This window comes from Mustela putorius, unplaced genomic scaffold, assembly GCF_011764305.1.
Source record: "Mustela putorius furo isolate JIRA1106 unplaced genomic scaffold, ASM1176430v1.1 tig00000873_pilon_pilon_pilon, whole genome shotgun sequence".
In the NCBI taxonomy this organism is placed as follows: domain Eukaryota; kingdom Metazoa; phylum Chordata; class Mammalia; order Carnivora; family Mustelidae; genus Mustela; species Mustela putorius.
In genome coordinates this window covers 358272-376710 of record NW_025421504.1, presented here as the reverse complement: position 1 = coordinate 376710, position 18439 = coordinate 358272, and the positions used below count along the sequence as shown (strand labels likewise).

Sequence of the window (18439 nt, the reverse complement as noted above, 5' to 3'; positions counted from 1 at the left end):
CCGCCCAGAGCTCAGACCCCACCCCCAGGCTCAGACACCCCCGCAGCCCCCCCAACAGACTCCGTCCCTCCCCCCTCCCCCGCCCTCAGACTCTGTCCCCGCCCCACCTCACCCGCGAGCTCAGACCCCCCCGCCCCGCCCCTCGCGGGCTCAGTTCCACACCCCTCCTGGGCTCCACCCACGAGCTCAGAGCCCCACCCCGCCGGCTGGTGGGCCCCGCCCCCAGCCCGCGCCGCAGTCTTCGCCTGATCGTCTCCCTTGACGCGGGCCCCGCCCCCCGGGGCTCGGCCCCGCCTCCCGGGGCTCGGCCCCGCCTCTGCGCTCGCTCTTTTGGCGGCCGGCGCGCTCCGTAGCGGGTCCGAGGCGCGAGGTCGGAGGTCGTGGGGCGGGGCCCGCGTCGGTAGCCGCCGCCTGTGCTTCAGCCGTCGTCCCTCAGCCGGCAGCCGCCCGCCTTTCCCACCCGGTGCTTGCGCGTAGCCGGGCTTCGAGCCCACGGGCGCAGGCCGGGACGCCAAGGATGGCCCTAGGCGAGGAGCCGGCCGCGAGCGCGCCGGAGGACGGGGCGGAGGAGGAGGCGCTGGCCCACGGCGGCGCCCTGGAGGCGTTCGGCGAGAGCGCGGAGACCCGTGCGCTGCTCGGCCGCCTGCGGGCGGTGCTCGGCGACCGGGCGGCCCAGGAGGGCGCCCTGGAGCGGTTCCGAGGTGCGCGCGGGGCCCCGGCGCGGTGGCCGGTGTGCGCGCTGTCGGGCTGCAGCTCGCTCCTGGCGCGCACCTGTGGGAGCCGTGGGGCGGCGGGGCCGGCGGGGCGGCGCGGGCGGCGGGGCGGCGGGGCGGCGGGCGCTCCCTCTCCGCCGGCCGCTGAGGAGCGGTGCGGAGGGCCGGGCGTGAGGGCCCTGGTGTGCACCTCCGCGGGGCGGCCGGAGTCCTCGGAGTGCCCGCCGAGACGGCTGTGCGGACCGGGCGGCGGCGACAGGAGGCGCCGCCGCGCACCCGCGGGCCGCAGACAAAGGCGCCGGAGGGCGGGGGAGCCGAGGGCCGTGCGGTCCGGGGGCGGCCCCCATCGGCCTGCGCCCCGCGGGGCCCGGCGGGGAGCGCGCAGGGCAGGTTCCTGGTGTCCAGCCGCGGAGAGCCAGCGGCGGGCGGCGCCCCGGGCGCCCGTCTCTGATGACGGAGGAGGCAGCGACTCCCGGGGTCGCAGGGTGGGAGCGGAAGCGTGTTGTGACTCGGTAAAGCCGTCTTCGCGGGCCCTTCGGCTGAGGGAATTTCCGCCGAGGTTTGCGGCGCCGACGCTCCGACTGCAGGGACGGGCACGGTGGCGGCTGGCTGCACGCGCGGCGCGGTTCGCAGGCACCGCGGGGGTGACGCGCGCTCGCCCCCTGGGCCCGGAGCTGCGTTGCGCTTCGGAGTCTGTTCCCTTGGTTGTGGGCGGGGGGTGGCAAGCCCGTGTCCCGTGCACGGAAGTGTTGTGGGGTGAGGGGCGTCCCCGCGGAGAGCCGGCTTGCCGTGCCCGGGACGCTGGCAGGTGTGGCGCTGTGTGGGCCTCGGATCTGGACGGAGCCCCGCCGGCTGCTGGAAGGGGCGGAAACCAGGCTGCCTGGGATGGAGGAGCGTGGGCTCCGGGGGGCTGGACCCGCGGAGGGCACGGTGCTTCGTGCGCCCTGCGAGGGTGGAAGGATGGACGGGTGGTGGGAGAGGAGGGTGTGGGGAGCGGGCGGAGGGCGGGGGGGGGGCTGCCCAGGTGACCCGTGCTCTGAAGAGCAGCACCTGGCAGTCCGCTGGGGCCTGTGGGTCAGTTCCCCTGTCTTTCTTTTTAGTAATCATGGACAAATACCAGGAGCAGCCTCATCTCTTGGACCCACACCTCGGTAAGAACAGAGGCTGATGATGGATCAGGAAGATCACAAAGGCCTTGGTGTGTGGTGCTGGGGTGTGTGTGTGTGTGTGTTTGCGGGCAGAGGGTGTCAGGATGAAGTGGCCTGACCTCGCTGGTGAGCAGGGCTAACTAATGCTAGCGGACTGGGGTGGTCCTGGGAGTTCGCAGTGTCGCCCTGGGCTGTGGGCACATGTCTTGGAGCTTCTTTCTTCCTTGCTGTTACTTAAGAGCCTCTTTTTTGCCCGTCGTGTGTATTTTTTTTTTTTTTTTAAGAATTTATTTATCTGACAGACGGAGATCACAAGTAGGCAGAGAGGCAGGCAGAGAGAGAGGGGGAAGCAGGGTCCCTGTGGAGCCGAGAGTGGGAGGCGGGACCTGAGATCATGACCTGAGCGGGAGGCAGAGGCTCAACCGTCTGAGCCACCCAGGCGCCCCCATCATGTGTATTTTAATCTGTTTGTTTTTCAAGCACATTTTGTTATCATCAAGTGCTTTAAGGGTCACCGTTTACTCCTCCCAGCACCTGAGGATGCTGTGTAAATGCGGGATCCCTGGTCGGCTCTGTTCTGTACATGGAGACCGTGAGGCTCAGCTTTCCTTAACTTAGTTTAGGGGAGTGGCCTTGTTTTGTTTAGTTTCTCATTATTTTTGACCCATTTCATACTGATAACTGATAACTTTTTCTCTGTTTTCTGTCTGCAAAAGTAACACTGCAGGCAGCGGACTTAGGAAGGAGGAAGCAATAGTAACTTAAATCGAAAGGCAGCACAGGGTGGGGTTAGGTGCAGGAGCCCCAGGCCAGGCCGCCTGGGTTTGCGTCCCAGCACCACCACTCAGCTGCTCTGGCCCGGGTTTCCTCATCGGGAAAATGGGGATTATTGGCACTACCTGCCCCACAGGGCTCTTGAAACTCCACAGACATGTTACCATGTCTAGGGGTTCGCTTTAGCGTCTGCCTATGTGCCTTTTAAAAAGTGGGCGGTGCGGTGTGGGCTTTTTTTTTTTCTTCCCAGGTAGCCAGGTTTTGTAGAAGGTAAGGTTTCTGAGTTCTCACCTGTCTCAGGCAGAGTACATGCTTTTTCGTACTTGGTCGATAGCTTGTCTGGTGGAAGACGGAAGGTATGGTTCCCTTATCCACTGTTACCAAGTCCAAGTTTCTTTTTCAGGAGACTTCTTTGCTGCTGGAAGTTTCTAGAAGCTGATGTCCTATAAGAGTGTGACTTGCTCTGGGCTTTTTCTCTTATGCTGGGCATTAACTTTACAGTTTTAGCCTGAAGACTTACATCTTTGGGCACAGGGGCTTCTGGTGTGTTATTGGTCGTTTCTCTGCTTCTGCTCTCTCTGTCCCTGTGAATCGGATGTCAAGTTTCCAGGAGCGGTCTTTTGTTTTGCTTGTGGAAGATGTTCTTGCATTTATTGTGTCCCTTGTTTTTACTATGAAAGTGCTCTTGTCCTTGGTTTGGCATTTTTCAGAGTCGTCTTCTGGGTGGATGTTCCTACCTGGGAGCACATGTCTGGGTGCTGGCGCCCTGTTGGGGAGCGTCCCACTGTGGCCTCCTAGTCTGGAGACTTCTGCCTACTCCTTGTTGAGTCAGGCGCTGACTGCGTGGCTTCTGTCAGCCGTGTCCTGGCTTCCTCTGGCACCTACTCCCTCCAGAGCACCTCTGCAGTAGAGCTTTGTGTGATGATGGAATGTTCTAGATCTGTGCTGTCTGGTAAGGTCACCCCTAGCCACATGGGATTGCTCAGCACTTGAATATAGCTAATATGAGTGAAGAGCTGAATTTAAAACTTTATTTGGCTTAAATAAAAGAAATTCCAGGTGTGGCTAATGGCTGTGGTGTTCACCACTCTCGAGAGATAAACCTCTGGTCTTCTGCCTAGAAGGGGCTGTGGCCTGGAGACCCCAGAGCAGTCCCTTCTGTTTTCAGCCCTCCCTGTGTCCCGCCCGGGGCCGTTCCTGGCCCCGCGGCTCTGACTTCTTGCTGGGCGGCTCCAGGTACCTTGGCTTTCCCTGCCACTGTCCAGCTTCCAAGTCACAGCTGATATCTCTGGGCTGTTGTTTTCTCTTCTTTGTTTCTTTGTGGATTTGTATCCTTCGTTTCTGTTTGCCGGCATCTTGTGCGGTGGTGCGGGTTACCGCGGAAAGCACGCGGAGTAGTCTGCTTCTCCGGTCTCTCTTCTCGTGGGTGGCTGTGCCGTCTTTCTGAACCTCTTGGTCCAGCTCTGCGCGTTGTCTGCTCTTCCCATCAGCTTTTCTGTGTAACTTGATCTTCTCATGTTATGGTTCTGTCTTAACCACATGGATGTGGATGAGGGCGCCGCCGCTTCTGTTTTCCAAGTCGGAGTGTGTCCAGCTAAACCTCTCCTGAGAGGATTCTGTCAGGCAGTGTGGCGAGTGGATGGGCAGATTTCCTCTGGGAGCAGGTGAGTTGGTTGAGTTTCCACCACATTGAGGAGGTTCCACGTGGCAGAATGGGGTGCTCACGTCTCCCCTGGGGAACGCGTCCCTTACCCTAGGTGGTCCGTTCAGAGTTTTGCTCTGGGATGGAAGCTGCTTGGGCTCTGTGGTGAGGTGTAGCGTACGTGCCATAGAGCTCACCCTTCCATGTGTTAACTTCATTGGATTTTTAGTGTGTCAGAGTTGTGCGGCCATTAGCACGAATTCCTGAACATTTCCTCGCCCCAGAAGAAGCCCCTACCCATCAGCAGTCACCCTCACTTTGCCTCCAGTTCTTGCCAACCACCGATCTGCTTTCTGTCTCTGGATCTGTGTATTCTGAGCATTTCCCATAATGGAGTCAGACAGTATGTGGACATCTGTGACTGGCTTCTTCACTTGGGTGTAAATGTGTAAAGTTATGTAATGAAATACTTCACTAGGTTTTCAGTTTCTTTTGGGTTTTCAAAGCAGTAAATATATAGTTTGTAAATATATATTGTATATATAAATATATACGATCAAAGATAGTTTGTAAATTTGATCTCTTTATCTGTGCTTATCCATTTTAGTTCTTTAAAAAATGTTCACGGACGCCTGGGTGGTTCAGTTGGTTCAGTGTCCAACACTTGATCTCAGCTCAGGTCTTGATATCAGGGTTGTAGTTCAAGTCCCGTGTTGGGCTCCACACTGGGAACGGAGCCTACTTAAAAGGTTCAAAGTTATCTTTGTTGAAGGGCACCTGAGTGGTGCAGTTAAGGACCAACTCTTAGTTTCCACTCAGGTCCTGATCTCAGGGTTGTGAGGTCAAGTCCCATGTTGGGCTCCGTGCTCAGTAGGGGGTCCACTTGGGATTCTCTCTCCCTCTCTCCTGCCCCACCCGCTTGGACTCTCTTGCACACTCTGTCTAAAAATAAGCAAGTAAACCTTAAAAAAAACAAAACAAAACAGGAGAGGCAGAGGGAGAGAGAATCTCAAGCAGCCTTCATGCTGTTCTTGGAGCTGGACGTACGACTTGATCTAACCACTTAGAGATCATGACCCAAGCAGAACTCAAGAGCTGGAGGCTTAACTGACTGAGCCACCCAGGTGCCCCAAGTCTAATATTCATGTATTTACCATCCACCTTTATTCTTTGCTTTCTGTAGATTGTAGTTTCTATCTGGTCTCATTTATTTTTTGCTTGAAGAATTTTTCTAGTGCAGTTGACTGGTGATGAGTTCTTTTGGCTTTTATATTTTGTTTCATTTACATTTTTGAGAAATTTTGCTGATTATAGAACTCTAGGGTGACAGTTTTTTCTTTTAGCCATTTAAAAGATACGGTCCTACTGCCTTGGGCTTGTATTGGTTTTGACAAGAGGTCTGTCTTTATTCTTCCATGTAATGTGGGCTTTTTTCTCTGGCATTTGGTAGAATTTTCTTTTTATTGCTGGTTTTCAGAGTTTAATAATGACATGCATTTTCTTCCCATTTATCCTGCTTGGACTTTGCTGAACCTTTTGGATTAATAGGTTTATCGTTTTCATCACATTTAGAATAATTTTAGCTACCATTTCTATACGTATTTCTCTGCCCTTGCTTCTCTCCTGTGCCCTTGGGTCACGCACGTGATGATCACTTGACACTGTTGCACACGGTGCTGAGGCTACTTAGTGTTTCAGTCCCCCTGCCCCTATAGTGTGCAAGTTTAGTTACTGTGTCTTTAAGTTCTCTGATCTTTCTTCTGCAGTATCTAATCTGCTGTTAAACTCATTTAGTAACTTTTTCCTTTCAGATCTTTTTTCCAGCTCTTGAAGTTGTTCGTGTCAGTATCTTCTTTTCTTGCCTCACACTGTTCATGTTTTCTTTTCCATCTTTGAGCATGTTTCAGTATTTATAGTATTTATGATACTTGCTCTAAAGTTTATATCTTCTTTGGGGAATTTCTTTTGACTGATTTTCCCTGTTAGGAGTCAGAATAACTTTAGACAGCCACATGTCTTGTAATTTTTGAGTGGATCATTGGCATTGTGATTATTATGATGGTGGTGGTTTTAAATTTTTGTCTTAAAGAGTGCTCAGATTTGCTAGGCAGTTTAGTTAATTGTAAATCATTTGTATGCTTTTGATCCTATTAAAATCTTATTAGGGCAGGTCTCGCTTTTTCTCTATTTCTCTCTAATTTACCCTTACTACTTTAGGGAAAGACTTCTCTGGAGTGTCTAGTGGTTGCTCTGGGTACTCAACAGGGACTCTACTCTGGCTTGATGGAATTTGAATGTTGGTACCATGTCAGCTGGAAACTCTTTGCCTCCGTGCTTTTTGGCCAGTTGTTCTTACCTGGCCTTGTGGACTCTTCCCATGCTTGTGACTATTCAGCCAAAGATTGGAGGGGACTCTGTAGACTTCTGGAGCTCATTCTCTCCATACCTTCCTCTTCATTACTCTGCCCTGAAGATTTCAGCTGACTTAGCCTTCTTGAACCTTGGTCTCTGCTCTCTTTGAGTCCCTCTCCCTGTATTGAGTTCTAAAAATTACCTCCCAGCAGATTGCCAGGGCGGCTGTGGATCCCAGTTGTTGTTTTTTTCCCTTACTTGGTTTGTTACCTTGTACTGCCTGTTGTTCTAGTGTCTGAAAATATATTTGTCATATATTTGTCTAGTTTTGTACTTTTTGGTGGTAGAGCAAGTCCATATAAGTCATTCCTTTATAACTAGAAGTGGAGGGGCGCCTGGGTGGCTCAGTGGGTTAAGCCGCTGCCTTCGGCTCAGGTCATGATCTCAGAGTCCTGGGATCGAGTCCCGCATCGGGCTCTCTGCTCAGCAGGGAGCCTGCTTCCCTCTCTTTCTCTCTCTGGCTGCCTCTCCGTCTACTTGTGATTTCTCTCTGTCAAATTAATAAATAAAATCTTTAAAAAAAAAATAACTAGAAGTGGAAATCTTTTTTTTTACTGCCTTACTGCATTCGTTAGAATATGCTTATCACTAAATCATAGTAGTTGTAGGAAGTCTCTTCTGTGAAGCATGGTATTAGATATTAGTTTAAGATAGAATAATTTTTAAAAAAGATGTTATTTATTTGTTTATTTGCCAGAGAGAAAGAGAGAGAGAGAGAGCACAAGCAGTGGAGGGGGGGGTGGCTGTAGGTAGAAGGTGAAGCGGGCTCCCTGCTGAGCTAGGACCCTGATGCAGGACTCAATCCCAAGACTTTGGGATCATGACCTGAGCCAAAGGCAGAAACTTGACCAACTGAGCCACCCAGCCTTCCCAAGATAGAAAATTTTAAAAAATAAGAATATTTCTCCTGCACTTTATTTTATTTTACTTCATTTTAGGGGGAGAGAGAGAGTACGTGTGTGTGTGTGTGTGTGTGTGTGTGTGTGTGTGTGTGTGTAGTAGGGGGAGGGGCAGTGGGAGAGGGAGAGAGAGAATCTTAAGCAGACATCCTGCTCCATTGTGGAGCCCAACATGGGGCTGGATCTCAAAACCATGACTTGAACTGAAATCAGGAGTTGGACGCTTACCTGACTGAGCCACCCAGGTGCCCCTCTCCTGCATTTTAAAAATGAGGATGAATGTTGTGTTAATTAGAAACTGTTATGATTCAAATGTTTTTCTTCTTTTGCTCTATTGTTACTTGAATAATATTGAATCACTTTTAAATTTATAAGTAAAGTCTTTTTTGGGGGCATTTTGTTTTAATATCATATTAACGTTTAATTTTGAGGTAATTTTTTACATATGTTTTTCCCTAGAATGGATGATGAACTTGTTGTTGGATTTAGTGCAAGATAAGACATCTCCAGCTGACCTTGTACATCTGGCTTTTAAATTTCTTTACATCATCACCAAGGTAACATTTACATAGCACTTCATAGTTGACAGAACACTTCCTTATATACTCGGTCCAGAAATTACTTTCCAGATGACATTTTTCAGGAAAGATGGTTCTCACATATAAGTTGTAGGTTTCATTCTTTCTCTTTTACCATCTATTGGGGATCAGATGTTAGTGATAGAGATCTGTGGGTCGTTTGGCTGAAACCACGTTTGAGACATTCAGCATCTTGCATTTCAATAGACCAGGTAGGACCTACCTAGAGAGGAAGGGGAGCGAAAGGGAGGAGGGAGAGGGAGAAAGACGGATGACTGATTCAGAAGAGTTTCTTCCAAGGAGAAAGTGGATAAGCGTGGTGAAAATGGAGGTGCTTTTCGAACTTTAATGTGCAGATGAATTTCCTGGGGATCTTGTTAACAAGGCAGATTCTGAGTAAGCAGATCTGGGGTGGGGCCTGATGTTTGTATTCTTAGAGACTCCCAGGTGACATCCTTGTGCGGGCCTCAGACTTAACCAGCTACAGTGCGGGCCTCAGACTTAATCAGCTACAGTGTGGGTCAAGGGAGTGACGCAGTGCCATCTCAGTGGGGGTGTGTGTGTGTGTGTGTGTGTGTGTGTGTGTGTGTTGTGGGTTGTTGTGGGGCCGCGCAATCTAGTAGCGCCTGCTTTGTGGTGAAGTGAGGTCCTTGGCTAGTGAGAGACCCCGCGGGTGGGCTGCCCAGGTGTATACTTCCCTGTGGCTCGGTTGAGTGCAGGGTTTCTCCTGAAGGTGTGGTACCGCTGTGTTTATGGAAGCTGTAATGAATTTGGGGACCTTTGAGGTTTTTGAGGACTTGTTTCCTCCTCAGTGTATAAACAAGGTAGAAGGAGAACCTTTTGTTTTTTAACATATCTATATTTGTGATGAAGCACATATGGTATGTGTGAAGTTGGGAGAGAACATACTTATGAAATGATGTAAGAAGCAAAGATAGCTTTCTTATGTATTCTTAACAAGTTCTGTCACTGTGATATGGCATAATTCTCTTCTGATCTTGGGGTGAAAGGGGTGGTGATCTTTGTTGATAGGGGAAAAAGATAATTTTGCTACTTTCTATGTTTTCTAATTATGTAATAATTCAGTGTCTTTTTTAATTTGGTAGGTTCGAGGATATAAAACATTTCTTCGTTTATTTCCTCATGAAGTAGCCGACGTACAGCCTGTGTTAGATATGTTTACCAGTCAGAATCCGAGGGATCATGAAGTGAGTGTCTTTTTTTCTCCTCCTTTTCTTTCCCAGCCTCGTCCCTCCTTCTTTCTTACCTTGTTTGTTCTACTCCGGATTGGCGGCTTTATCATCCTGTTTCCTTTGGTTTTATCTTGTGCTGTTTTGTATCCCTTTGTCTTTTATTCTTTTGACTTTTTCTGTTATTATGTTACTTTAAGTTATTTCCTTTTAAAATATGCTTTTTATAAAGAAAAAAATATGCCTACATGTGGTGTGCTGATAACAACCTTCCAGATTTTTAAAAATTGAAATATAGCTATTTCTGGGGTCTCCAGGACCATCCCCAGTTTTGATTTTTCTCTAGGACCACTGTAGGACTCTGCATGTAGTTGTTCTTATGGCTGGGACTCATTAGTAGCAAAATCAGCAAAGGGAAAAGGCATATAGGGTGAAGTTTAGAGGAAACCAGTAGCAAGCTTCCAGAGTCTTCTCCCAGTCAGGTCACACAGGGCACTTGTAAGTCTCCCTAGCCGAGTTGTGATGACGCATATGAAGTGTTGTCTACTGGGGGAGGTCATAGAGACCAGTGCACAGGGTTTTTCTTGGGGGCTGGTCACATGGGTACTCTGCCAAGTATGGACTGATTCCAGACTCCCTAAAGGAGAGCAGGTTTTGACATAAGCGACGTGGTTTGTACAAATAGTCCAGACACAGGGAGTTCCCCTTCTCAGTGTATGTGGGAAGCCTCATACAAGCCTCATGCAAGTTCCCAGATGCCTACGGATGGCCAGCCTTGTCAGCAGGCTCTCTCAGGAGTCAGGTTGTTCTGGGAGCTGTCTTTTGCACAGTGTGTGTCCAGAGGGACGTAGGTCACGGCTGCCCCGCCAGTGAGTCGTCTTTGTGGATGTGTGCACTTGCAGGTGGAGATGTGGGGAATCATTTCCTGGCTCTCCTCTGCTTCTCATGTCCCCGATGGGTGATTCCGGGGCCAAAGTGGAGTCTCGTTTTGTTGACTACCAAAGTAAGGGCATTCCTCTGACTGGTCATTGAGAATATTTTTCTTTATTCTTAAGTCTTGTGTTTTCCATCTTTTTATCTGTTTTTCGCTTTCTCAAAATACTGATTGTATACTGACGGGTGCCAGTGAAGAGAACCAACTGTACTAATATGTTGTGATTTTTCTTTTTTCATTTTGGTGTTTCTTTCATGTGATAAGGCTGCTAGCTGTCTGTATGACAGAGGGTGTGTGTGGGTTTCAGTGGATACACGGGAAGGGCTCACGATGGTCTGCACTCCAGGCTCTGAGGTGGATAGCCTCTGAGTGGGCAGGGAGGGCAGGGCAGGCTGTGAGGGGGCAGATGACCTCTGTCCTTTACACCTGAGTCATTTTACTTTGATTTAACTTCTTAGACTTGGGAGACCCGCTACATGCTTTTACTGTGGCTCTCCGTGACCTGCCTGATCCCTTTTGATTTTTCACGTCTCGACGGGAACCTCCTGACTCGACCTGGGCAAATGCGAATGTCCACGACGGACCGTATTCTCCAGATAGCTAAGGTAAATGTGCCCGTGCAGATCATTAGCTGCTGATCAGCAGTCCTTTTCATTCTCATGCCGTCTTATATTAGCATTTAATTAGGTAAACTTTTGACATTTGTGGTTCTTCAACTGCTGTTACTGCTCTTTTAGTGAGGTAAAATTCCATTTCATGACCTGTTTTGAAAATGTGATAATTTGGGCGCCTGGGTGGCTCAGAGGGTTAAGTCTCTGCCTTTGGCTCAGGTCATGATCTCAGGTCCTGGGATCAAGCCCCACCTCAGGCTCTCTGCTCGACAGGGAGCCTGCTTCCCTCTCTCCCTCTGCCTACTGCTCTGCCTACTTGTGATCTCTCTCTCTCTATCAAATTACATAAATCAAATCTTTAAAAAAGAAAATGTGATAATTCACATAGGAGAAAGGATGAATGACTTAGCAAATCTCCTTTCTTTGTAGATAGTACAACTACTCTGTTAAGCATACTAAGGACATAAGATTTCAGGGGGCAGTTGTAAGAAAAATGTCCATTTAAAATTTGTTTTTTAATTCTTAACGTTATATAAAGCACGATCAGTGTAGAAAAATTAGAAAGTAAAGCAAAGCAAGAAAGATATTAAGTTGAAGTCCTTCAAATTCTGGTGCTAAGAAATAATAATATTTGTATAGTTCTGGAAACTTTTTGTGATATAGTAATGTGTCTATATGTCTAATATTTGCATTACCCCAAACTTGAGTGGTTTAGTACAGCACACATTTATCATCTCACAGTCTGCGAGGGTCAGGAATTCGGGTGTGCAGGGCAGTCTGACCACAGTCTCCCTGGCTGTAGTCCAGACTCGGCTTGAGCAGCGTCTGCCTCCACGTTGTCACGACAGTTGGCCGAACCAGACCCTCGAGGTGTTGGACAAAGGGCTTTGGTTCTTTGCTGGCTGTTCCTTGCCATGTGGTCCCTCTGTGTGGCAGCATGTTCTCTTGAAGCCGGCAAGGGGCAGGGTCTGCTAATGAGACAGAAGTCATGATAATGTGCACCAAATCATAGAGTGCTGTCCCACCCCTTGCCGAGCTCTCTTGGTTAGAAGCCAGTCGCCATGTCTAGCCCATACAGGAGGGATTGCACAGGAGTCAGCACCAGCGGTCAGGCACTCATGGAGTACCTGCTATGTGCCAGACACTACTCTAATCACCTTTTGTATGGTGGCTCACATGATCCCACTTTAAAGTTTACTCCTTTTTGGGATGCCTCGGTGGCTCAGTCGGTGAAGCCTCTGCCTTCGGCTCGGGTCATGGTCTCAGGGTCCTGGGATCGAGCCCCGCATCGGGCTCTCTGCTCAACAGGGAGCCTGCTTCCTCCTCTCTCTCTGCCTGCCTCTCTGCCTACTTGTGATCTCTGTCTGTCAAATAAATAAATAATCTATAAAAAAAAAAGTTTACTTCTTTTAAAATAAAAATTTTTTTAAAGATTTTATTTATTTGTTAGAGAGAGAAAGAGTGCGCGAGCGCAGGCAGAAAGAGTGGCAGGCAGAGGCAGAGGGAGAAGCAGGCTCCCTGCTGAGCAAGGAGCCCGATGTGGGACTCGATCCCAGGACACTGGGATCATGATCTGAGCCGAAGGCAGCTGCTTACCAACTGAGCCACCCAGGTGTCCCTAAAAAAATTTTTTTTTAAAAGGTTTTATTTATTTCAGACAGAGAGAGAGAGTACATGAGTGCGGGCGGATGTGCAGAGGGAGAAGCAGACTCCCCGCTCATGAGGGAGCCCAGTGCGGGACTCGATCCCAGGACCTGGGATCATGACCTGAGCCGAAGGCAGAGGCGTAACCCACTGAGCCACCCAGCACCCCTATGTATTTATTTTTGAGGGAGAGCAGGAGGAGGGGCAGGAGGAGGGCTGAGAGGGAGAGAGCATCTCAATCAGACTCCCTGCTGAGTCAGACACGCAACGGACTGAGCCACCCAGGTGCCCCTGTAATTCTTTTTTACAGCTGGGTGACACATGTGTTTCATTTTTCTGGTGTTTTGACACACGTGTATTTCAAGGGGTCTGGCCACATGCTCTGTGCTGCTGGGCACCTGCCGGGCACTGAGCGTGGCATTTAGGGGATTTTTACAGCTTTGAAATTTGGCCTCTGCCTAGAAGCTTCATGGGCTGGCTTCTCCAGGAGCTCCCGTGTGTGGGACTGGCCGGTGACTGGGTCCCAGAGATACATATGGCGTGTGTAACAGTGCCTGTCCTTGATCCTTTCTTCTAGACCTACTTGGTTGTCAGTGACAAGGCCCGAGATGCAGCTGCGGTCCTTGTGTCCAAGTAAGTACCTGTTGGCCCCTCACAGCGGTGTTGGTTGATACGAGACTGGTGTGTTCTGAGAGTTTGTCTTACATATTTTTCTGTGTTCCCTGTGTTGCTGTGGTACCTTGGAGGACGACTCCAGGATGATGGGCCTGGGGAAATGTTTCCTACTGCCCAGTACTTACCTTTCTTTGAGGGAGCATTGGCTCTGTTTGGCTGCGGGAGACCTCTGACCCTGAGAGTGCTGGGCTGGGGGCTCCGGGAGGTCACCTGACAGGCCCGTCAGCGGAGCACAGATTTGGAGCAGGTATACCAGTTATTTTTGCCTGGGCCAGGGCTTCACCTTTGGGGTGGTGGCAGTTAGAGGAGTCTGTAAAGGTCACTGGGAAAGCTGTTACCGCTGTGGTTTATGGAGATCGTGAGCTTGATTGAATCACTGTGTCTGGGGATAAAAATCCCCAAACATTCTCTGTTGACTGAAAAACAGGCTGTGCCTCAGACACGTGAACATGGCTTTGTCTGATGAGCTCAGGGAGCTGACCCAGACAGCGGCCCCGGAGTCTCTGAAAAACACCCAAGGTGTGTGTGAGAGCTGGGTAAACTTGTTTCATGGAATGAGAATGGAAGGAAGCGGGTTTTCTGCATTAATCTTTTGTAGGACATGTGACTTAAAATCAGTGAGTAGAGTACATAAATGAGATAATTTGGCTTTCCATCACTCTACATTTGTGAAAGTTGAAAATGGGCCGTAAAAACTTTTGGATATTTTGATTGGGAAAATGGGCACCAGCTCAGTCAGGGTCCCCTTATAATTGGATGTGTAGCCGTGAACTTGGGCAAAGTGGTAAGAGAAACCCTTGCTCTGTAGGGCAGGGGGCCCTGGGTGAGGTGTTTGAGCAAGCACTTGCTGCAGCCTAGGCCACAGCCTGAGTCGAAGAGCTGATTTCAGGCGTGAGGGGAACACGGGAGCCCACTGTACTGCTTCACCCGGAGGAGGGAGATACTCGCTTGACAGAGGTTTCTTGTGATTAAAAAAAAATTTCGGGGCGCCTGGATGGCTCAGTAGGCTAAAGCTTCTACCTTCAGCCGAGGTCGTGATCTCAGGGTCCTGGGATCAAGCCCCGCATCGGGCTCTCTGCTCAGCGGGGAGCCTGCTTCTTCCTCTCTCTCTCTGCCTGCCTCTCTGCCTGCTTGTGATCTCTCTCTCTCTGTCAAATAAATAAATAACGTCTTTAAGAAAAAATAAATCGGGGCGCCTGGGTGGCTCAGTGGGTTAAGCTGCTGCCTTCGGCTCAGGTCATGATCCTAAGGTTCTGGGATCGAGCCCTGCATCGGGCTCTCTGCTCAGCGGGGAGCCTGCTTCCTCTTCTCTCTCTGCCTGCCTCTCTGTCTACCTGTGATCTCTGTCTGTCAAATAAATAAATAAAATCTTAAAAAAAAAAAGAAAAAAATAGTTTCTTTTTAATTGTAAGAGTAATCATGTGTTTTGGAAAACAAAGAAAAGTATTAAGTACAAAATCCGCATGTATTTTCATCCCCCAGAGACGGAACTGCTTCTGCCTTTTGGCCTGCCATTGTCTGTGGGCACGTTGGTGCACACGCTTGTCCTACCGGGTGCCGACAGATGGGCCTGGAGCTTTATTCAGTCTTTTTCCAAAATACGGTCATGGTGTGAATGCGTTACTGTTTCTCCAGTCCGTTGCCCTGCAGCGTGTTAGTAGGTCAGTGTTGTCACGAACGCGGTATAGGAATCTTTGTACTGTGCTGCTTGATTCTTAGAGAGGAGTTCCTGCAAGCGGAATGGACATTTTCGGGGTTTTAAGTGCAGTTACTGGAAAGATTACCTTTCCCTCATATTTACCAGTAGTGTGTGTGATCCTAACGTGTTTGGCAAATTTGTTAAATGAAAAATAAGGTTTCTGTTATTTTTTATCACCAGCAATACTGAGGCTTTGGTAGAGCTTTGTTGAGTTTTACTTTGTGGAGCACCCCATCTCTGCGGGCCGGGGAGGTGAAGCCCTAAACCTTTCTTGTTCCCTCCCTGTTGTCCTCCAGGACAGGTGACCTGGGAACAGACCCAACCTCTTGGCAGGACTCTCCTGCACCCTCTACTGGTCGGGACGACTAAGCGCTTCGTGTGGTTGGGGCTGGTTTTCAGGGTGTTCAAAGTGCCCCAGCCCAGGGCCAGGCTATGGGTGCCTCTGGGCGGTGCTGTGACTGCACTGGCCGAGCGCCTTTGCCTCACAGGGCAGTGGCTCTTCTGAGGGAAGAGAGGGCTCTGAGGTGGGACGAGAGCTTCCTGCAGGGTTGCTGAGGCAGGCACCAGGACCGCACCGAGCGCTGCTTCCGAGCAAGCCATGGCGTGCGAGGTGCCCACAGGCGGGAGAAGTGGGCCCGCACGTCGTAAAACGGGTTTCTGCTGCATTAAGTGTGGGGGCAGCAGAAGGGGGTGTGAGGTCCTGTCTCCCGACTTGCTCTGGTCTCCTGTCTCCTTGGGAGGGTGTCCTTGGGCCTCGCTCAGAGGCGGCACGTCTCCCACCCTGTCTCTTCATGTTCTTTGCCTGTGTCCTGTGCTTCTGCCCCCGGAGTGGAAGATTTTCTAGGAGAGGACAGGATCCACCCGAGCCCCTGAGTCCAAGCGCTGAGGGCCTGGCATGTGCACTGTGGCCTGGAATGAAGGGGGCTCAGGTGTGGGTATGGGGGCTCGGGGGTGGCTGCTGGCTTAGACCAGACATGTAAGACAGTGGGCAGGGTCCAGTCCGTGCCATCCGAGCTCCCAGAGAGTGAGGAGCTGAGCCTGTGCGCGCTGCATAGGGCTGTGCAGCATTGGTGGAGGGGAACGGAACACCCATGGCAGATGCAGGGAGAGAGGGCCTCGGGCCTGCTGCTGGGCCAGGCCTTGCCATATGAGGTGGTGCAGTGTCCTAAGGCAGAGATGGACTTGGGCCAAGGAAAGGGAAGGGCTGAGTAGTAGGTGTTGGTGGGGTTCCTGGGCAGTGGTGGGGACAGGTAAAGGTGGTCCTACAGTGTAGGGGGCCCAGGATGAGTGGGAGCCCAGGAGGAAGGAGAACGGGGGTGGTGGGGCCTGTGTATCACCTCAGAGAGGCCATGCTGGGGAATGACTGCCTGAAGGCCATGGTCTGGGTGGTGTCTTGGTGTTTTATTTTTTTTTAAGATTTTATTTATTTGACAGAGAGGGAGAGAGACAGTGAGAGAGGGAACACAAGCGGGGGGAGTGGGAGAGGGAGAAGCAAGCTCCCTTCTGAGCAGCTTGATCCCGGGACCCCGGATCATGACCTGAGCTAAAGGCAAACTACTGAGTCACCCAGGCACCCCTATCTTGGTGTTTTAGATTGGAGAGTGTCCTAGAGGGTCTGCCTTGAAAGGAGGACATAATTCACAGTGCGAGGACAGATGTCCTGGCACCGAGACTCCTCTTGATGGGACGACCTGGTGGGCTGGAAGGGGTTGAGCTCTCTTCGGTTGGGGCCTTGATTGAGCTGTCAGCCTGCCTCTTTGTTTCCTTCTGGCAGGTTTGTCACACGGCCCGATGTCAAGCAGGAGAAGATGGCAGGTTTCTTGGACTGGAGCCTGCACACCTTGGCCCGCTCCTCCTTCCAGACCATCGAGGGCGTCATTGCCATGGATGGCACGCTCCAGGCCCTGGTAAACACTACGCCGGGGGAGGGGACAGGTTCTCTTTACCTCTGAGTCCATTCTGAAGTAGCTGGAACACAGTAAGAGACCACTAACCCCAACAGCACAGCACTGCACCTTATAACCCAGGCCTGTCTTTGGGTCGGCCGCCCTGGGCTTTCTGCTCCAGTGAAGGAGATGGCCTGAGCCAGCCCGGTGCGTGGCCACCAGGTGGCAGTGGTGTCCACAGAGCTGGGGCCGGTAGGCAGGCAGGTGGGCAGGGCCTGTCCTCCTTGGGTTTCCTGCTGCGTAATTGTGTTCCAGAGTAGAATGATCTGAACGAGCACTGATGAAATGAGGCAGGAGATTGGACTTGGATTTTGTTCAGCTCCTTGGGTTAGGGTGTTAGGAACAAGTGTGTGAAACACACAGAGGCACCTGCCCAGAGTGCACTGGTTGGTGCCCTACCTCCTACCCTTTCCCACTTCCTGCTTCGTCTTTCTACTGTGTTGCCTTTTCTAGTCCTAATGAGGAGGAGGACGGTTCCAGAAGAGGGGAGGCTGACGAGGCTCTCATGGTCCTTGGGTGTTGGGGGCCTGGTGCCTCCTCTCTGCTCTCATATTGCAGCAGCTCGGACTTGGTTCTTGGCCTTTTTCTGAAGCTGTAGAGGCCCAGGGCCCACTTTTTGGAGAGCAGGGCATTTTGGACTGGGTTAAAATGGAGACATTTGGACCAGTGACTCAGTGTGACGTCATTTTCTTGGGTGTTGTCCCGTGTGTTGGCTGTTGACAGGTGGGATGAGGTGTAGGAAGCCATGAGGGCCAGTGAAAAGTGGGGCTGATGGTGTTCTCACCCAGGGCAGTGGGCCCAGGTTGTAGGAAGAGAGGAGGTGACACTGCTGGGGCTGCCACCAGGGCCTGGGGACAGCCCTTTCTAACTGCACACCCTGTCCTGGGCACTTAGGGCACAGACTGCCTGGCCTCTCAGGGAACATTCTTGGCATCTGTTTCTTCCCATTCATGTTGCTCTTGTCTTCAGGAAGGACAGAGCCTTTCAGAGAGAATATATCAAGACATTTTGTAAAGAAGCCTGGAAAAATAGAACATTTTCTGAATTCCTGGGGTCTGTTGAGGTGCTGTTTTTTCCCCCCCTTCTTTCTTCCATTCTGCAAACGAATGTGATGTGTTGTGCACTAGTTACTAAACATACTGAGAGAAAGATGCCAGGGGTCTTAGTTGATTGAATATCCAGCCCTTGATTTGGGCTCAGGTCACTATCTTGTGGGTTGTGGGATTGAACCCATCTTGCGGGGGGTGGGGGCGCCTGTGCTCAGCAGGGAGTCTGCCTCTCTCTTGTCCCTCTCTCGTTGCCTCTGTCCCTGCTTGGGCACGCATGTGTGCGTGTGTGTGTGTGCGCACAAACTCTCTAAAATAACTATTTAAAAATCTTTAAGAATAAATTGAGAGAGAATTCATACACCATGAGTAATCTGTTTTTTTTTTTTTTTTAAATATTTTATTTATTTATTTATTTGACAGAGAGAGATCGCAAGCAGGCAGAGAGGCAGGTAGAGAGAGAGGAGGAAGCAGGCTCCCTGCTGAGCAGAGAGCCCGATGCGGGCCTCGATCCCAGGACCCTGAGAT

General features: G+C 50.8%; 1 protein-coding gene across 2 annotated transcripts in view; it reads left to right on the top strand.

Moving 5' to 3' along the window:
* Window positions 1-360: 360 nt before the first annotated feature.
* TBCD (tubulin folding cofactor D) overlaps window positions 361-18439 on the top strand; it is a 155034-nt gene continuing 136955 nt past the window's right edge. The window contains exons 1-7 of one of the 2 annotated variants that reach the window (XM_045085595.1): window positions 361-701; window positions 1814-1864; window positions 8048-8145; window positions 9273-9374; window positions 10749-10895; window positions 13123-13178; window positions 16694-16826. In XM_045085595.1, the coding sequence (XP_044941530.1) occupies window positions 518-701; window positions 1814-1864; window positions 8048-8145; window positions 9273-9374; window positions 10749-10895; window positions 13123-13178; window positions 16694-16826 (771 nt within the window). In that variant the 5' untranslated portion in view covers window positions 361-517. The remainder of the gene's footprint in view (window positions 702-1813; window positions 1865-8047; window positions 8146-9272; window positions 9375-10748; window positions 10896-13122; window positions 13179-16693; window positions 16827-18439) is intronic. The other variant, XM_045085596.1, reaches the window with a different exon arrangement.